The 17,370-nt window shown below is 34.1% G+C and overlaps 1 protein-coding gene across 1 annotated transcript; it reads left to right on the top strand.

Annotated features, from left to right (window-relative positions):
• Positions 1 to 9,272: 9,272 nt before the first annotated feature.
• LOC110092509 (SWI/SNF complex component SNF12 homolog) lies at positions 9,273 to 11,440 on the top strand. The gene is made up of 2 exons (XM_020817089.2): positions 9,273 to 11,012; positions 11,093 to 11,440. The coding sequence occupies exons 1-2, from the start codon at positions 9,544 to 9,546 to the stop codon at positions 11,163 to 11,165; spliced, it is 1,542 nt and encodes a 513-aa protein (XP_020672748.1). The 5' UTR covers positions 9,273 to 9,543; the 3' UTR covers positions 11,166 to 11,440.
• Positions 11,441 to 17,370: the final 5,930 nt, after the last annotated feature.

Consider the following 17,370-nt stretch of genomic DNA (forward strand, 5'->3'; position numbering starts at 1 on the left):
GGAAGAGAGATGGCCAGGGAGACGTATTTAAAGGGGGGTGGAAAGGGTTGAAAGGAACCGGATAGGGACGCCACACCACCAGCTCGTAATAGTAAGAGGCTGTGGGCAGTAAACGATAAGTAATTTAAATGGATAAATATCAATTTAGTTTATTTTATCTTCTTTTCATTTAACGCGGATTTCGGCCAAATGAAGGTTAGCTATTTTTAGATTTATTTTTGTATTTGAGAAATTTTTGTGAAATTTTTTATAATTTATTTTTAATTAACTTTAAAATATGAGAGCACAAAAGTTTTTCTTTTTTTCTATTTTTTAAAATCTATTTAAGATGATTGAATATTTTGTAAAGATAATTATGAAGTTATAAAGATTCTTTTTTTTCTTTAAGGCACCTATAAATACTTTAAATTTATTTATTTTTAAAATCGGAAATCTTCTTTGATAAAATTTTACTCCAATTGGATCAAACTACGCTTCATTAACTTTATCAAAGGTCTGAAGAGATTTGAGCAAAAATTGGTGCGAGTTTTTAGTAAAGTTTGAATGATGTAGTAGCAAAATTTAAATCAAATTCAAATATGCTAAGAATAATGCTCTAAAATGGCGGTTGCAGGATGACTCTAACTGATTTGAGTAGTGTTTAAACCATATTAGAATTTGGTTCCAATAACATTCAAATCCTGATCGACCCACGTTCAAATAAGATATTACAATAGTTTGAATATTTTAGAATTTAACATAAACAGCATATAACAATAAAATGGCGAACTGTGTATAATAACAATTCAAATAAGCTTTTGGTCTCCATCAAAACTACATAAATATGTTTTATATTCGCTTTGATCGTACGATATAACAAAGTTCTAATTAAAAAAAAAAAAAAAAACTTTTATCTATGATTGTTGGAATTTATGTGAAACTATTTTGTCCATTCTAACCTCAACATCATAATTTTCTTATGTTGTTGAACAAAGAAAGCTCAACATAAGGACAAAGAAATTGGCAGTGTAAAATGATTAGAAGTGCATGCACAAAGGAGTAGGGGAATGACAGAATGTTATCACTCAATATTTTTAGAAGGAAATACATGAGTGGCGACATAGGGATATTAAGGGCAGTTTCATCTGAAAGCAAAATGAGGCATATTTTTTTCCAAATAAATAAATAATGTGGATATTTTGCTTATTAGATGAACAAAACGAGATTTCTAAATGAAAAATTAAATCTTTTTTATGTTCTCTAACTTAAAATTCTAAGTCCGGTCAAATGGAGGCGCATCGGTGATGATGATTTGATAATGGAAACATTCCGGCAATGAAGGTTGTACAGTGGTTAATTGATGTTGGACATCAAATAATAGCGGTCCAAGTAGAGAAGAAAGAACGATGATAGTCCAACAATGGTGGTTTGCATGATAGAGGTGATTTGATGATGGAGATTGAGCTGTGACCGACCGACAATGATGATTGGGTACAATGATTTGACGATAGAGGCCAAGCATTGGTGGTATGACGGTGAAGGTTGGATTTGGATGCTTTGATAAAGGTTGTCGGCCATGGTGGTCCGATAACTATGTTCGATGACAGTGGCAGTTAGTTGTGGTCACCGATGGCTATAGTCGGGCAGTGGTCCAATGTCAATAGTCAAGTAATGGTTTGGCATTGATGCTCGATTGGAGCTTCAGAATTTTCCAAATCTCTCATCTCTTTTGAATTTCATGCCAATAGCTCTTTTCATGTTGAAAGTCAGTCTAATTATTGATTTTGAAAGCAAAACTTTGCATAAATATATTCAAAATAAAAAACTCTCTCGAATAGCATGTATTAATTTCCTTAATATAGGCAATTATTTAATAATTTAAGTACTTAATAATATCAAAACTAAGCTATCTTGAGCTCATTGGATTCGTCTCGTCGAGACACTCATCTTACTACAAGTAAGTAAAATTCAAATATCAACCAATCATCTAATTAATATCATGATGTTTTTAATTATATTTAGTATTACTTTTTTTTACTCAAACACTTTTAATTAAAATCCTCTAATTTGTTTGTCAATTCCCCCCCCACACACAAACAAAATGTATTATATCATCTCCTCAAGTTGTTGATATATAGTGTTTTAAAACATTTTAATTAGAATTTAGGAAATTGACAACCGAAAGTCAAGTCGATGGGATAAGCTTCGAATTAGAGGCTTGGAGCTGTTGCTGACTTGCCTCTTGTTCTTGATAAGGTTGTGACAATGGCGTGTTCTAAAATAAATAGTTTATTTGTAATTGCATAGAAGCTTAGGGTCCTTATGTAATCGGTAGGTGAGATTTGCCCTTTTTCTTTTAATTATTTGAACGGTTTTAGGAGAAAAAATGGCCGCTAAATGAAATTTTTAATTCTCATTCATATAAGATTTATTATATTTATTTAAAACTAGATAAATTTAAATAAAATGTAAGGATTTATTATAAAGCTAAATAAACTTTGAATAATGACTTATTTATTTATTTATGTTTGTAAATATATTTTTAATTAGGGGTGTCAGAAGGGATCAACGGAACTGATTTGAGCCTAACTCAGAACTCAATCAATTTAATAAATGGGCAAAAAAGGTGGACTCGAACTTGTTCTGCTAGTAATATGAACCTTACATGATAACCCATTTTAATTAAAATAAAAAAATTATTAACTTGTTAATCATAATTTTTAAATTAATTGATTAAAATAAGAAGATCATTCCAACAAATAAAATAATTTAAAGGAATAAAATATCAAACGGATCATTTTTGGGTTGAAATAGGGCTAATAGGTCAACCCGAACCTGAGTTTTTAAGGTCAGATTGATGGTCATGTTATTTATTAACACCCACGTACAGTCTTAACAGGTATCTAAGAATTTGATAAATTTAAATAAGATTTTAAAATTTAAATATTGATTAAAAATTTAATAAAAAATAGAAATTAATTGAATTAGTCCCCTAATTTTTTCTAAATGATCAAAATAATTAGCTATTATATAAAAATATAAATTTGGTCCCTTATAATCAATCCTAAGCAATCAAGTAATAATGCATCCCCAATAAATAAAAAAATAAGTTATGTTGTCCTCTCAATAGGTCAAAATTATTTATCTATATTTTCTAAGACTAAAAGAGTAATAAGTTAATAAAGTCCTTTGCTTCATTACAAATTCAGTAAAAAGTCCTCTTAGTCCTCAATAAGCAATAAACGTGTTCAATTTTGCTCTTTAAATTATTTATTTATTTAGATAGCCAAATTAGTGGTTGGAGTTTAAATGCAAAATAAAATAAATTTATTGGCGAGCTCCAGCCACCTATATTTTTGGTCAAGGTGGAATTCGTCACTACCAGCTTTCTAAAAAGTTAAAAGTTGAAATGTAGCTTTCCTTACATCGAATGACTAAAAGTATTTTCAAAAAAGGTTGATGCTTATTTCGTCATGCTTGCGGCTTGCCCTTCTACTTTCAATTATTAACACTTTCACCAACCCCCAAATCCTACGATCGCATCATGACCATTTGAATGTTGGGATACGAACGCTACAAAACGCAGCCAGCTGAAAAATGCTAGCTAGCTACTAGACTATAGTTGCCTGATACTAGGGTTGCCGTAGCGCGCCGGAGAGCAAGCGTAGGCAATAGTCGACCCTTCTTGCCTTTTACTGTTCGACGCTCCGCTCGCAGCCTCCCCACATCTTGGGCTTGAGAAATTTCAGTTAAGCTCCGCTCAGCAAAATACGCCTCCTATTTTTCCGATTCTTTAAGAGCCTTAATTAGAGTCTCGCGGAGATCTTTTGACATTAATCGGGCTTCATATACACTGAGATGTGCAGGAATCTTCGTGTGAGAGAATATTCTAATCTACTCCCTTATGTGAAGTGGATTTCTTTGGTGTCTATATCAATAGCATAAATAGTAAGTGACAGGAGTAATAAAACAATGCAATAATAATAAATTCGTGCAGCAGTAATAAATTCATACAGTAATAGAAGAAATACCTCATTTTTAAAAATTAAATAAATTATCAAAGATATTATAAAATAAAATTATGAATCTTTAATTAAACTAAAGCACTATATTTAGATTCAAAAATAAATTTTTGAACAATAAAAAATCGTTGCTTTTCTAAAATCACCCAGTAAAAAATCTCAAATAAATACTCAAAATGTGCATAATCTTAATATTTATAACATATAAAGAATTATTCGGTGTAAGTTTACTAATATAAAATTATCCTTATTTTTCAGTATTAGAAATATAAATTTAATAAAAAAACATCAAAAATATTAAATAGGAATAATGATTTATTACAGTGAGACGAGCAAATATCTAAAAATACTTGATTGACAAAAATTATTCCAAGACTTTCAAATCCTAAATTTTCTTTTCTCTCTCCTCACAATAAATAACTATTAACATAAATAAACAAGCTAACCTTAAACCTAGAAAATCTTAATCAATCTCACACTTCTTGCTCACTTCCCTAATTTGAAATCCTTTAACAACATATAATAAGTTCAAGAGCCCACCAAATAATCAAATCCTATAATTAAACTCAAAGCACGACCAAATAGCAATATGCATGTCAGTAATCAAATTATAACATTGATATTTATATGATCATGAATTTGTAGAAAAATAGTAAAGCTCACATGCAATAATAGTAGAAGTCGTCAACAGTAAAATAGTACGGTGCATAAGCAAGTAAAAAGAAGTACAATGGAGAAGCTAGTAAACCAGTACAAGTGTTGAATCGATAAAGTTGTCATCTTATCAATACTATCAATCAGTTAAAAATCATATAAAACGGTAAAACTAAAGTATCTATAAAGACTGACGAAATCATATCAATACAGTAAAATCATATATGAGTGTACATATATTGTCCATGTGTTTTATATCAGTATAATTCAATATATTATATGTTTGATATGTCACATGCTTAGTATTATTAATAAGTACAATATAGTTCTATAATGGTATTAATAACAGTTCAATAATAATATTATTGTCTGTATCAGTAATAATAAAAGTCTAATGCCAAAAGCAGTAAAATAATATACTAGTAGTAAATATGCACAATAATAATAATAAATTGGTGCAATAATAGAAACAATGTCGCAATAACATGCATTTCAATTGTCGCATTAAATAAGTAAGAAGTTATAGCTATCATGATGTTTTTCAATAATTGATAATCGATAGTCGATAATCATTGACTCAGTATACTAAATCATCATTATTTGTCTATCGACACATTAATAATTTCTTATAACTCTCAATCGTTATATCAATAGAGGATAATTTCCAACCATAGTATTTAAAAGAACCATAATATTTAAAGGAAAGTCCGTCAGTGCACCATCTTAGACATATCAATCAATCTAAAATTAATGTGTCAACTAGTATTTACTTATCTTTTACACATACACATTATTAACATAATATTATAATAGTAATATCGAACATCTATTACTCAATCACATATAGACATTTATTTCTAAAATATTGTAGTAAATAAATCATAATTGTGATTAATTCAAAAAGTATCAAAATATCATGACAGCGAATCCTACTAAACATAAATTTAAATTTTTAAAAATTAACAAAAGCACCGGTAATAGTATATAATAATATTCTAAAGCTTTAATTGAACTAAAACTCTATTTTTATATGTTAAAATAAATGTCTAAATTAATAAAAATTACATCTTATTAGAATCATTTGGTAGAAAATATCAAAAAAATACTCAAAATATTCATAATCATAACCTCTATAACATATAAAAAATTACACAGTTAAATTTTTTTTCAAAATTATTCATATTTTTCAATAACGAAAATACATATTTGATTAAAAAATGCTAAAAAATATTAAATTATTAAAATTAGTAATATGATAATAGTTCCTTATAATGAGACGAGTAAATCTCAAGCGACTGACAAAAGTCACTATACAGTCTCAAAATCTTGACTTCTTTTTTCTTTTTTCATTTTTCATTTTCTTCTCATTTCTCCTAACATGTCTCTGTTAGCCGAAATAAGAAAGAAAAAAATAGTTTTTAATAAAATAATGACTGGTATTATATAGTTATAATAAAAATAAAAAATAATATAATTAATTTTTATTATAAAATTCGTATAAATCTTTTGCGGCTTCAAATTATATAAAAACATATCTAAAATAGCTCATTTTATTTAGAAAAATTTGACAAAAATTGATTTGCAAAATAGACACTTGATGTAGTGGTTTCAATATTTGACACGATCCAAAAACCCGACTTAAAACTTTCAGATTAGGATTAATCCGGTTGGCAAATGAGTTAGGTTTGGCTTTCAACTTTCAAGATTTGACCCGTTTAAAAAATCAGGTTGAATTTGAATCAACCTGCTAGCCTGAAGTTTACCTAAATTTGACCGTCTTCCAACTTCCTCCGCAACTTTCAAAATAAGCCGGCATATTTGCTTCCAAAGGGATTTGATATATAACCAAATACACCCCTGAGCTGCTCCTCCAAGCTCTCCTCTAACCAGAACCCCTCACGTCCATCCAATGCCTCCTGGACCATCCTTATTAGCAGCTTCTATCCCTTCACCACTTGAAATAGTTTGAATAAGCCCCTTATCACTAAAGGTTTGTGCAAAGATCTCATCACAACAACTCTACAGCCATGCAAAACATTCCTGGCTTACAAATTCTGGCTCCAGCAAAACCATAACAAATTCCAGCTTCTTCTTGTGGGATTTCCAAAGGTTTATCTCTTCCTTCGGATTGAGAATTCCCCCAAATAGCTGCGTCCCTGGGGGCGAACTAAGCACCATTTTGTAAAACAGTGGCAGCAGCAGTGGCAAAAGCCTCAGCGTATGCAACAACAGTATGGCCATGACCCGTGTCAGATTAGGTTGACTTGGATTTTTGGCGGGTCGAGTCTGGGTTGTAATTTTTGACTCATTTATAAAATGGGTAAGGTTTGAGTTGTGTCGAATATCAGCGGGTCAGTGTCAGGTTTCACCCGTAACTCATTTTTGAACCCCCTAATTTGACGGTCCCCAAATCATCGCTTGTACTGATATGTGTCAATTTCTTAAAGATTTGCATTAATGCCCAAAAATTACGAGAAAAAATAGCATGATTAGATCACTGCAATATATATGTTATAGCGAAGAAAGTTTGTAATTTACTAATTTGGATTTATAATGACTCCTAAAAAAATTATTTGATTGAATAAGACGGGCTATTACTATCTACGCATCATAAATAAATGTCATACTCGATATTTTCTTCAAGGATTCAGGCTATAAATCGATATAAACTAAATCCGTATGATAAAAAATGAAATTAAATCAAACAAGTCAAAATTCATCAAAAAATCATATCAAAATAGGGGCTATTATACAAAATTAGTCATTTACTAAAACATTATAGGCATCTTTCGAGGATTTGTAAAACAAAAGAAATACATTGGCCATTCAACTGACGTATGTAATATGAACTTAGGGGACATTCAAAGCTAGGGGGATTGGAGCCCTCGCAGACTCCATATTGGTGAAAATTCTATTCGCGAATGATGGTGCAAGAGGTGGAGCCACTATGGCTTTGATACCATATCAAGAAACAAGAACGTGTAAAGCTAAATAAGGCCATTAGCATTCCTCATCTTAGACCTGTCAAAATTGGACCCGACCCGAACCCGACCTAAAAATTTTGGGTTTGGGTTGATCTGAACCCGAAGCGGGTCGGGTTCCGGTCCGGAAAACTGACCCATTTGCAAAATAGGGTCGGGTTCGGGTTGATCCGGAAACCCGAGAATGATCCGAATTGACCCGGAATAACTCATAAACCAGGATGCCCCACGACCGCCTGCACGCATGCGTCGCTCGCGCACTTGAGCGCACCCCGCGTCGTGCACTCGAGCGCTCCCCACGTTGTGCACTCGCGCCACCCCGCTACCCCTTTGTCGCGCGCGACCACTGCCCCGTTGCCGGCGCGCGACTCGCTGCCCGCGTCGGTCACTCGGCCACTCCCGCTCCGCAGCCACGATGCGCTGACGCACTTGCCCACGTCCACTCAGCGCGCTCCCGCGTGCGCACTCCGCTCAACCGCTAACTGGGAGCGCAGACAGTATCCCGCGTTTGCCCTAACACGTCCGCACTTGCAACACGCGCCACCTCCGACCTGCCTGCTGTCGCTGCTGAAATTAAGTGGAGGTCGGGTTGACCCGAACTCGACGTAACCTGAAGCGGGTTGGGTTCGGGTCTAGAAAAATCGACCCAGTTTGCAAAAATATGAGGTCGGGTCAACCCGAAACTTGAACAGGTGCGGGTCAATTTCGGGTTCAATCCGATCCTGACCCGTGACCTGAAATTGCACCCCTACCTCTCTCTTAATATTGAAAACAATGCACAATAAATGTAAATAGAGCTTGTAGTTGGAAGAGACTACTTTTAGCAACTCAGCATGATAGAAGCATGGAAGAAAAATATATGAAACAAAGTATAATACTACAGTCTGTGGCCTGATCATTAAAGGGTTTTAAACTTAATCCCACATTCTTATAATTACTGGAAGGGCATGTTACTTCATAATTAGTAGCTTATATTTATGTAAAAAATATCTTTACAGAGGTCTCATATTCATTAAATTTTAACTTTTCAAAAATTTCTTATCGTCGAATTGTTTAAGATTTTATATAAATTACTTCATTTTAAATTTCAAGTAATGATAAAATTTTATTTTCTCAAACATTGTGTATTTTTTCAGATACTTATATGGAAATTATTGTAATGTATATTTGATAAAATCAATATTACTTAGAATTTTATAAAGAAATAAGTATATTCGTAACGAATATAAGCAAAATGCTCTCGAGACTCAAATCAAATATTTTAGTTTCTTTTCTAAGTTTTATTTAGGACGACTTTTTATAACATGCTTTCATAATATCTAATTTTTAAGTATACAAAATTTTTAAATTTTTTATTAATAAACGGCTTTAAGAGAGCAGTAATAAGTCATTCAAAACAAAAAGTCCTTAATCTCCCCAACGCAGTTTAGTTTGATCTTATTAATTGAGAGGCTTTGATCTTAATGCAAATCAAGAATATTGAAACTCATATATATATATATATATATATATATATATATATATATTTTATTTTCAAATTTTTCTTAATCGATTTAAATGAAAAAAATGATATGTATGTAAATCTCAAAAAAAAAAAAAAAAAAAAAAAAAAAAAAAAAAAAAAAAAAAAAAAAAACTGAATCGGTCCGGTCCAAATAACTCCTGCGCGAGGAAAGTAGAACCCGGCTCTTGTCCTCCGCCGTCGATCTCACTTGGCACTTCCCCGTCGATGTAAAGCGCAACGGAAGTGAGCAATCTCTCCACGAATCCCTCTCCTCTCCCCTTCCCATCGTTCCCCAACCTTTTCAACGAGTTTCTTCTTCCAGATCGAAAGATAGGGTTTTGAACTGTTCTTCGTCAATTCCTTAATCAACATCTAGGGTTATCAAAATTAACCCTACGCTTCCATGTCATCAAACAACCTCAACAACGCCAACCCTCCACGACCCATCGCCGGCTCACCACTTGCCGGCGGCATGTCCTCTTCCCCTGTAACTCCGCTTCCCCACCTGCGCCCCCCTCCACAACCCCAACCCTCTTCAGCCTCCCCTTTCCAAAACTTTTTCCAGTCACAATCCCTACAATCCCACCTTGCCGCCCAGTCCCAGGCTTCCATGCTGGGCCCCGGTGCCTCTACCCCCTCCCCTGGGCTCTCTGGTGGCCCCAAAAGGCCCCCTCAGAAGCCTCCACCTCGTCCTGCACTGCCGGCATCATCGGTGGCTGCTGTTCACAGCTTCAAATCTGCAGAACTAACTCCTGCAATCCGCCGGAAGAAGAGGAAGCTCCCTGAGAAGCATCTACCAGATCGCGTAGCTGCCCTGCTGCCAGAATCAGCTCTCTATACCCAGTTGCTTGAATTCGAGGCACGGATTGATGCCGCCCTTTCAAGGAAGAAGGTTGACATCCAGGAATCCTTGAAAAATCCTCCTACATTGCAGAAAACCCTTAGAGTTTATGTTTTCAATACTTTTTCCAGTCAGAATAGGTTGGGTTTGGATCCAAAGAATGCTGAGCCGCCATCTTGGTCTCTCAAGATAATTGGGAGGATTTTGGAGGATGGGGTTGACCCCAATTCTGCAGAGGCTTTGGCTAATCCGAATCCTGCGTATCCTAAGTTCTCATCTTTTTTTAAGAGAGTTACTATTGGTCTAGACCCTATGCTTTACCCGGAGAATCCGACAATTATTTGGGAGAATGCAAGGTCGCCTGCTCCTCATGAGGGCTTTGAGATTAAGAGAAAAGGGGATAAGGAATTCAATGTGAATATACGGCTTGAAATGAGTTATAATCCCGAGAAATTCAAGTTATCTCCCGCACTGATGGAGGTTCTTGGCATTGAAGTGGACACTCGAGCTAGAATTATAAACGGGATTTGGCACTATGTTAAGGCTAAGAAATTGCAAAACCCTAGCGATCCTTCGTTTTTTACCTGTGATCCACCATTGAAGAAGGTGTTTGGAGATGATAAGATGAAGTTTTCATTGGTTTCGCAGAAGATTTCTCAACACCTGTCACCCCCGCAGCCCATACATTTGGAGCACAGGATTAGGCTTTCTGGTAATGGTCCTGCAGGCCATGCTTGCTATGATATTTTGGTCGATATTCCTTTCCCCGTGCAGAAGGAAATTTCTGCTTTCCTTGCAAATACAGAGAAACACAAAGAGATTGAGGCTTGTGATGAAGTGATTTGTGCTTCAATTAAGAAGATCCATGAGCATCGACGAAGGAGAGCATTCTTTCTTGGTTTTAGCCAGTCACCAGTGGAGTTTATAAATGCTCTAATTGCTTCTCAAAGTAGGGACTTGAAGCTTGTTGCTGGAGAAGCAAGTCGTAATGTTGAGAAGGAACGCCGTGCAGACTTCTACAGTCAACCATGGTATGCTCCTCACACTATCAAGATAAAATTCATGTTGCTTCTATGAATAAACTAAATTTGTTCTTGCGTCTGTTGAATAGGGTTGAAGATGCTGTTATCCGTTATTTAAATCGTAAACCAGCAGGTGGTAATGATGCTCCTAGTAGCACATGAGCATTGGATGAAAGATTTTACTGGAAATCAAGTTAGATTTGACAACCGGTGAAGTTCTAAGGCAATCATAATTATGCTTTCAGATTCTCTATAATTGTTTTACTCCATTCCTTGTATCAGGTAATTAATTTGGGTCACTTTGTGTAAATTATATCTTGCAGAACTGTTGTGACGCATTTTATCAGGTGCGTGAGTCTGAGATATTTTAATATGATATGTGCTGTAGTACTTGTGAGGATTTCATGATTCTAATTCCATCTTAGAGTTTTTTTTTTCCACATTTACCATTTGAAATGGAACACGAGCGCTCTGGCGCTCTAACTAGTTAATCTTGCTGAAACCTGTTGCAAAAAAATGGAATTATTTAGCAAATGGAACTATTTAACTGGAAGTTTTAATATTAAGAATTCATGTGGTTTTAATTTATGCTCAACGCCTATATCTTACCAATGAATTGTAGTGTTGTAGTATTAAGTACACCAACGAAGAGGACCTATGATACACCTTGGTATCAAAAATAGCCGACAAACAAGAGAAATTCAGCAAAATAACCAACGAACAAGAGAAATTCAGCACCAAACGGATTTTTTTATTGCTAGGAAATTAATAACAAAAGCAAGATACATGGTCCTCTTTCAAGAGGAGGACGTTCTCTCCTAAACCCAGACGCCACTAGGATTCCTCACAAAAAGAAAGCTACAACACTCATAACAAAATCTGTATAAACCTAAAATAAACCCTACTATTATTTGAGTCAGTTTGTGCTTAAGGCTATTTTTTAAAAAATAAAAAAATAATAAAAAAAGCTTCCTTCCTCCCTCTATAATCAAAGTCCTTCCTAATATGTTTCCCTCCTTAATTTAAAATATAATTCAATTAGGAAAGGTTTCAATGAGAAAAGAAAATCAATTATGAAAGAATTTCTTAATTGATTTTCTCCTAATATAATTTAGGAAATCTTCCTAAACAATTAAATATGATTTAAGAAATATTTCTAAACAATTAAACATAATTTTAGAAACCTTCCTAAACAATTAAATACTTCATAAATAATATAAACATAATTTGGGAAATCTTCCATAACAATTAAACATGATTTAGAAAACCTTTCCTAAACAATATATGAATATAATCATAATTATAAAACCTTCCTAAATAATTCCCCTTAATTAAGAACCTTTCTAAACAACTCATCTTGATTAGGAACCTTCTAAATATCTTCCCCTGGGCCGCACAAGGTGGGCCGCCCTGGCGTATCAATACTCCCTTTCCAAAGAGTCACCTTGTCCTTAAGATGTAAGGAAGGGAAACTGTCTCCTGATCATCTCTTTTAACAACAAAATCTGCTTCCTGTCGATAACTACTTAGCACATGATCTAGTTCTATATCCTTCATTATCTGCTCTTGCTTCACTCTAGAGAATATAACATTTTTCAAAATTTTAACATCTATTCCAATACCTTCACTTTTTCTTCACTTACTCCAGCTATCCCAGTCATCAACTATTTTTTTTTCTCTCAAAGCCAGAAAGGTTAAAAAGAAATGATGCAAAAAATAACAAGGAACCACATTGATGCAGTAAGAAGCATAAAAGTTATTGAATTAGTAGTTGCAGATCTATAGATCTGATAAATAATTAGTGGCAACATAAGTTCCAGACCCTTTGTAAAATGACTTATAGAGTACATATTGTAGTTCTTTGCAAACTTTACATGTTGCCCAACGAATCCTCATCCAGTAGCTCTATATTTTACTCCTCCATGTAGGATTGTCCGTTCAAAATAATGAGATTTTGTTCCAAGCAATAATGTAAAGAACACTAAGTACAATTGAAGTTGCATGATGGTTATATTTCCCAATGCAGTTCTGAATCCCCTTTTCAGCCCAATCTCCATAATCATGGGTAAGGCCATTAATAGACCAAGTTGGACGGCAGATTGAGATGCCATAGCAGCCTTCAGAAGATTATTTCCTCTCATCAATGCCTGTTTCATAATGGGGGTGGAGATATCATCCCTCCTGAGATGTTGAAAATCATACTGATGTAGCTCCCCCAAATGCGTTCACCATATACCCAGATCAATATGGTTCTTGGATAGGACAAGGTCACTTCAATGGCGATGAGTGTTCATCATTTCTTAAGGATGAGGTATTTTGAGTTCATTTGCTATGTTTTGACATAACTTGACTTGTTCCTAATTATTGCTGGATTACCTTCTTTCAACTAATGTTGGATGAAAAAATACTTGTTCATCTCAGTTGAGAAAATGTCGATGTTCCTTTGACTAGGAGATTGCATAACCTGAGCCTTTACGTAAGAATTTTATTGGTCTGAAGAAGAAGATTGTAAGTTGGGGCAATGATTTGGTGTCCAAGGATGTTGACAGGCCTGAGATCTGAATAGTTTTTTGGGAGTGCTATTCGAATTTGATGATTCCAACTGAGAAGAGGGTAGGTGTGAGAGTCCCGGGGAAGCTCTTAGGCCAATGAATTGTGGTAAGTTTGGGTTATATTGAGGCCTTTATTATGTATTATTCATATAGCTTATTTATTAATCATCCTTTTTAATCTTGCGGTGGGTCATACATTATTGATGTCCTCCCCTCTGATGTTGTGGCTGAGGCCTCCTAAGGGATCTACCCGTGGCTATACTTAACAAATCCCTCAAGACTTTGACGAAGGTTCTTGAAGTAGTAGCATAGAACTTAGGATAGAGTCTCCCAAGATAGCAGCTGCAAACTTCAATGAAAGGAGCATTATGTTGGGTCCTCTGCTAATGTTTTGCCAGCAGGGTCGAGCTCCTCATTATCGGCCAGGCTGATAGATGTGAACAAAGCAATAATGATGCGAGTTACAAGTTAGCTGATCATAACTGATTGATTGCATGCTTTCTAAGTTTTTCTTCTAGGGGAGGGTAATCTTCTCAAGTTGCACGAGGACAATGCAACGATGATTATAGAGGTTCTCCTAGACTTTGCGCGCTAACATCATGGATGCCCTCTAGGTCATTACATTGAAGTGATCTTCCCCAATAGAGAAGGCTGGAGTTTGCAAGCCTTGGCATTGATGAGTTGAGAATCAGACATTGTATGCCATGCATACCATTGTTTTGAAAGCCAAACCGGACTGGACCAGTCGTTTTGATCGGTTCAACCGGGAATTGGTTGGTTGGCCGGTTCAGGTTTTCTCTAAAACCAGCTTTGCAATGAACCAGATAAAACCGGTTAGAATCGGTGGTTTGATCGCCAAACCGGTTTTGGTTTTTAAGAACTGGTCGGCTCAATAGTTATTTATTTTATATAATTATTTAAAAAATAAATAAATTTAATCAATTAAATTGTTTTATTAAATTTAAATTTGAAATAACTTTATATTTGTTATAATAATTGATTTTTAAATAAACTCCAACAAAATTTACTCACATGACATTGCCATCCATATATATTTATATATGAATTAAATTTCTATTAATTGTGAATTAAAATCAATGAGTGAGATATTTACATTTAAATTTAAAATTAGTAATTTATTTATATTTATATATAACATAAATTAATAATTTTTTATGTTTAAATTTAAAATGATGGAATATATTATTTATGTATGAATTTATTTATTTTTAGTTCTAAAATTATATTATTTTATAATTACTACTTTGTTATCTTATCATTTAGATATCATTTAAATATTTGTGATATTTATCATGTCAATCAGTTTGACCCCGGTCGAACCATTGAACCTTAAACCTCCCTTTTTTCGGTTATATCTTTGGTTCGGGTTTTACAAACTTGATGCATGCTATTTGGTTGCTTGGATTTGGAGTCTCCCCCCTCTAAAAAAAAATTCTTTTAACAACGGTTTTTAATGCTAGTTTCTCGCAATTGGCACCAAATTTTAAGGATGAAAAGTGAGCTTACTTGAGATGATAATAATTGTGTTTTGTTGGTATTAAAGATAAAGACGAGAAAAACTCACTATCCTTGAAGTGAATCAATCCGGACTAGCGTAAGTAAATGAAAATAACATGTTAGAGAGTAAAAAATATTTAATTTGGGATGCCTTTGTTGTATTGACCTAAGCCATGATGGAAATGCCATTACAAGAGCTTTTATTAGTGTCACTTATGTTTTACAATGCCTACTATAATTATGGAGAAGGGTCGAGGAATACATAGAACTCCAAGGTTGAAGGTTTTAGTGACAATGCTTCTTTGGCTATTTGTTCAAGGGCCTCATGAGAGTGGTTAATTAGATATTGAGTTAGCCTTTATAGATGTTGTCTGGGTCATTTATACCTCTCGGTGCGACCACAACCTTGGTCCATGATTAGTAGTTATTGTATTGTTGCCATGAGAGATTGATGATTGGTAATAAACACTTTGATCATTGAGAATATTTCTTTATAAGAAAACCTTGAAATTGCAATGGTTCTGATATGAATGTTGTCTTAAATACACCATTGGGCATCCTTGTAGTTTCTCCGATATCAAGATGGACCGCCAGTGGTTGGGAGGGATAACCCAAGAAAGACTCCTTATGCTTGAAAAGAATTCCTAAGATCAAGAATAATTCCTCGAGGACTTAAAGGACTCAAAATATTGGTGCTGATGCCACACATAGGGCTAGGATGCGACCATTCTAGAAGTAGAAATTTGAGAAGTACAAGTCTGTTATGAACCCTTATGTGGCGTTGTATGGGGGTTTTTCGCCATCATGTAAATCCAATCAACATTGGGGAGTAGAGAGTAGGAACCTAAAAATTATGAGCCTCTCAATACAACATAGAGTTCAAGGTAGATAAAACCAAATATCATGATATTTGAGGGAATTTGGTTGATCTTGAACTCTTTCTCTCCTCACCCTTTCCCTCTGTCCATTGTTAGAGTCATGGAGGTGGTAGACTGTAGTGATGGCCTTCTCATAGCGGTGCACCTCATAGATGATTATTTTCATTCAACATTTAAGCTATGAAGGATAAGATTTTGCATGCCAAAGCATCTATTATTGATATTGGAGGCCACTGTGATGATGATCACTTGTTTAAAAATAGAAAACTAAAACCACTTCATTCTTGTTTTCATTGTTTTGAGAAACAACTCAAAATTATTTATAAAAAAGAAAAAAAGAAAAATCCCAAACTAGTCCCCAGACTATTCGAGCATGACCAATTTAGTTCCAAAATATCATAGTCCCAATTAGTCCCCCAACTATATATAATTGATCCAAAATAGTTCCTCATGTTGTAATTATAATATAAAATTGATCCCAATTTAGTCCTCTGACTTTACAAAATTTATTCCAATTTAGTCCCGAAGGGATCATTTGGGATTAATTTTATATAATCGAAGTATTAAATTGGAGCAACGCTATACTCTGGGACTAAAAGTAGCATATATGAATTGTAGAGGGGCTATTTTAAAATTTAACCCAAAAATTTAAGTGATTTACCATGCAAGTTTTATCTATATTTTGAAGTACTGGAAACATAAAAAATAAAAATCTAGAAAATTTGTGTTCAAAATTTTTCTATTAATTGTGTTATAATCAAGTCAATTATGCTCTTAAACATTTGGTTATTTTAACTTAATTGAGTAAACAATGGTAATAATTGAATTTTCCTAAATCTTCCCATGCTTTGGAAGATTTTGTGGAAGTGGCGATCATTTTAAAATTTTATAAACAAGTAAAATAATTTTAACACTGGCATATATGCAAAGTTATGTTGAAAAACATGGCATATTTGGCTAGTTTCGTTGAAAACTTTATATGACCACTAGAGTTTGTTATAAAACTTTAGTATTGATATTAAGGTTTCTCATGAATTCCTGGCATACATAAAATTTAGACACCTCCCTAGTAGCAGTATTAGCTTACAAGCTGTGGTGCCTGTCCTTTCAGGGATACATTGGACATCGATGACAAGAGCAACTATTATTTTTCTGCTTTATTTGTTGATTGATGTATTATGGAAATATTTGATTTTGTTTTAAACTAGTTTGGAGTTTCATGTTTATAGATATTGCTTAATTATTCTTAAGCGCCCCTTTTTGTTTGTAGAGGTCATAAGGCCATAAAGCTTATCATGAGTTCATAAAAAAGATTGAATTACAAAATTTTCTCTAGGGTTCTTCCTTTCAATTGATTCCCTCCAATTTTCTCCTATCAACTTCTTCCTCTCTTTTAATATCCTCTTCCTCCTCTTGCCT

This window comes from Dendrobium catenatum, unplaced genomic scaffold (genome assembly GCF_001605985.2).
Source record: "Dendrobium catenatum unplaced genomic scaffold, ASM160598v2 fragScaff_scaffold_9, whole genome shotgun sequence".
Classification (NCBI taxonomy): Eukaryota; Viridiplantae; Streptophyta; class Magnoliopsida; order Asparagales; family Orchidaceae; genus Dendrobium; species Dendrobium catenatum.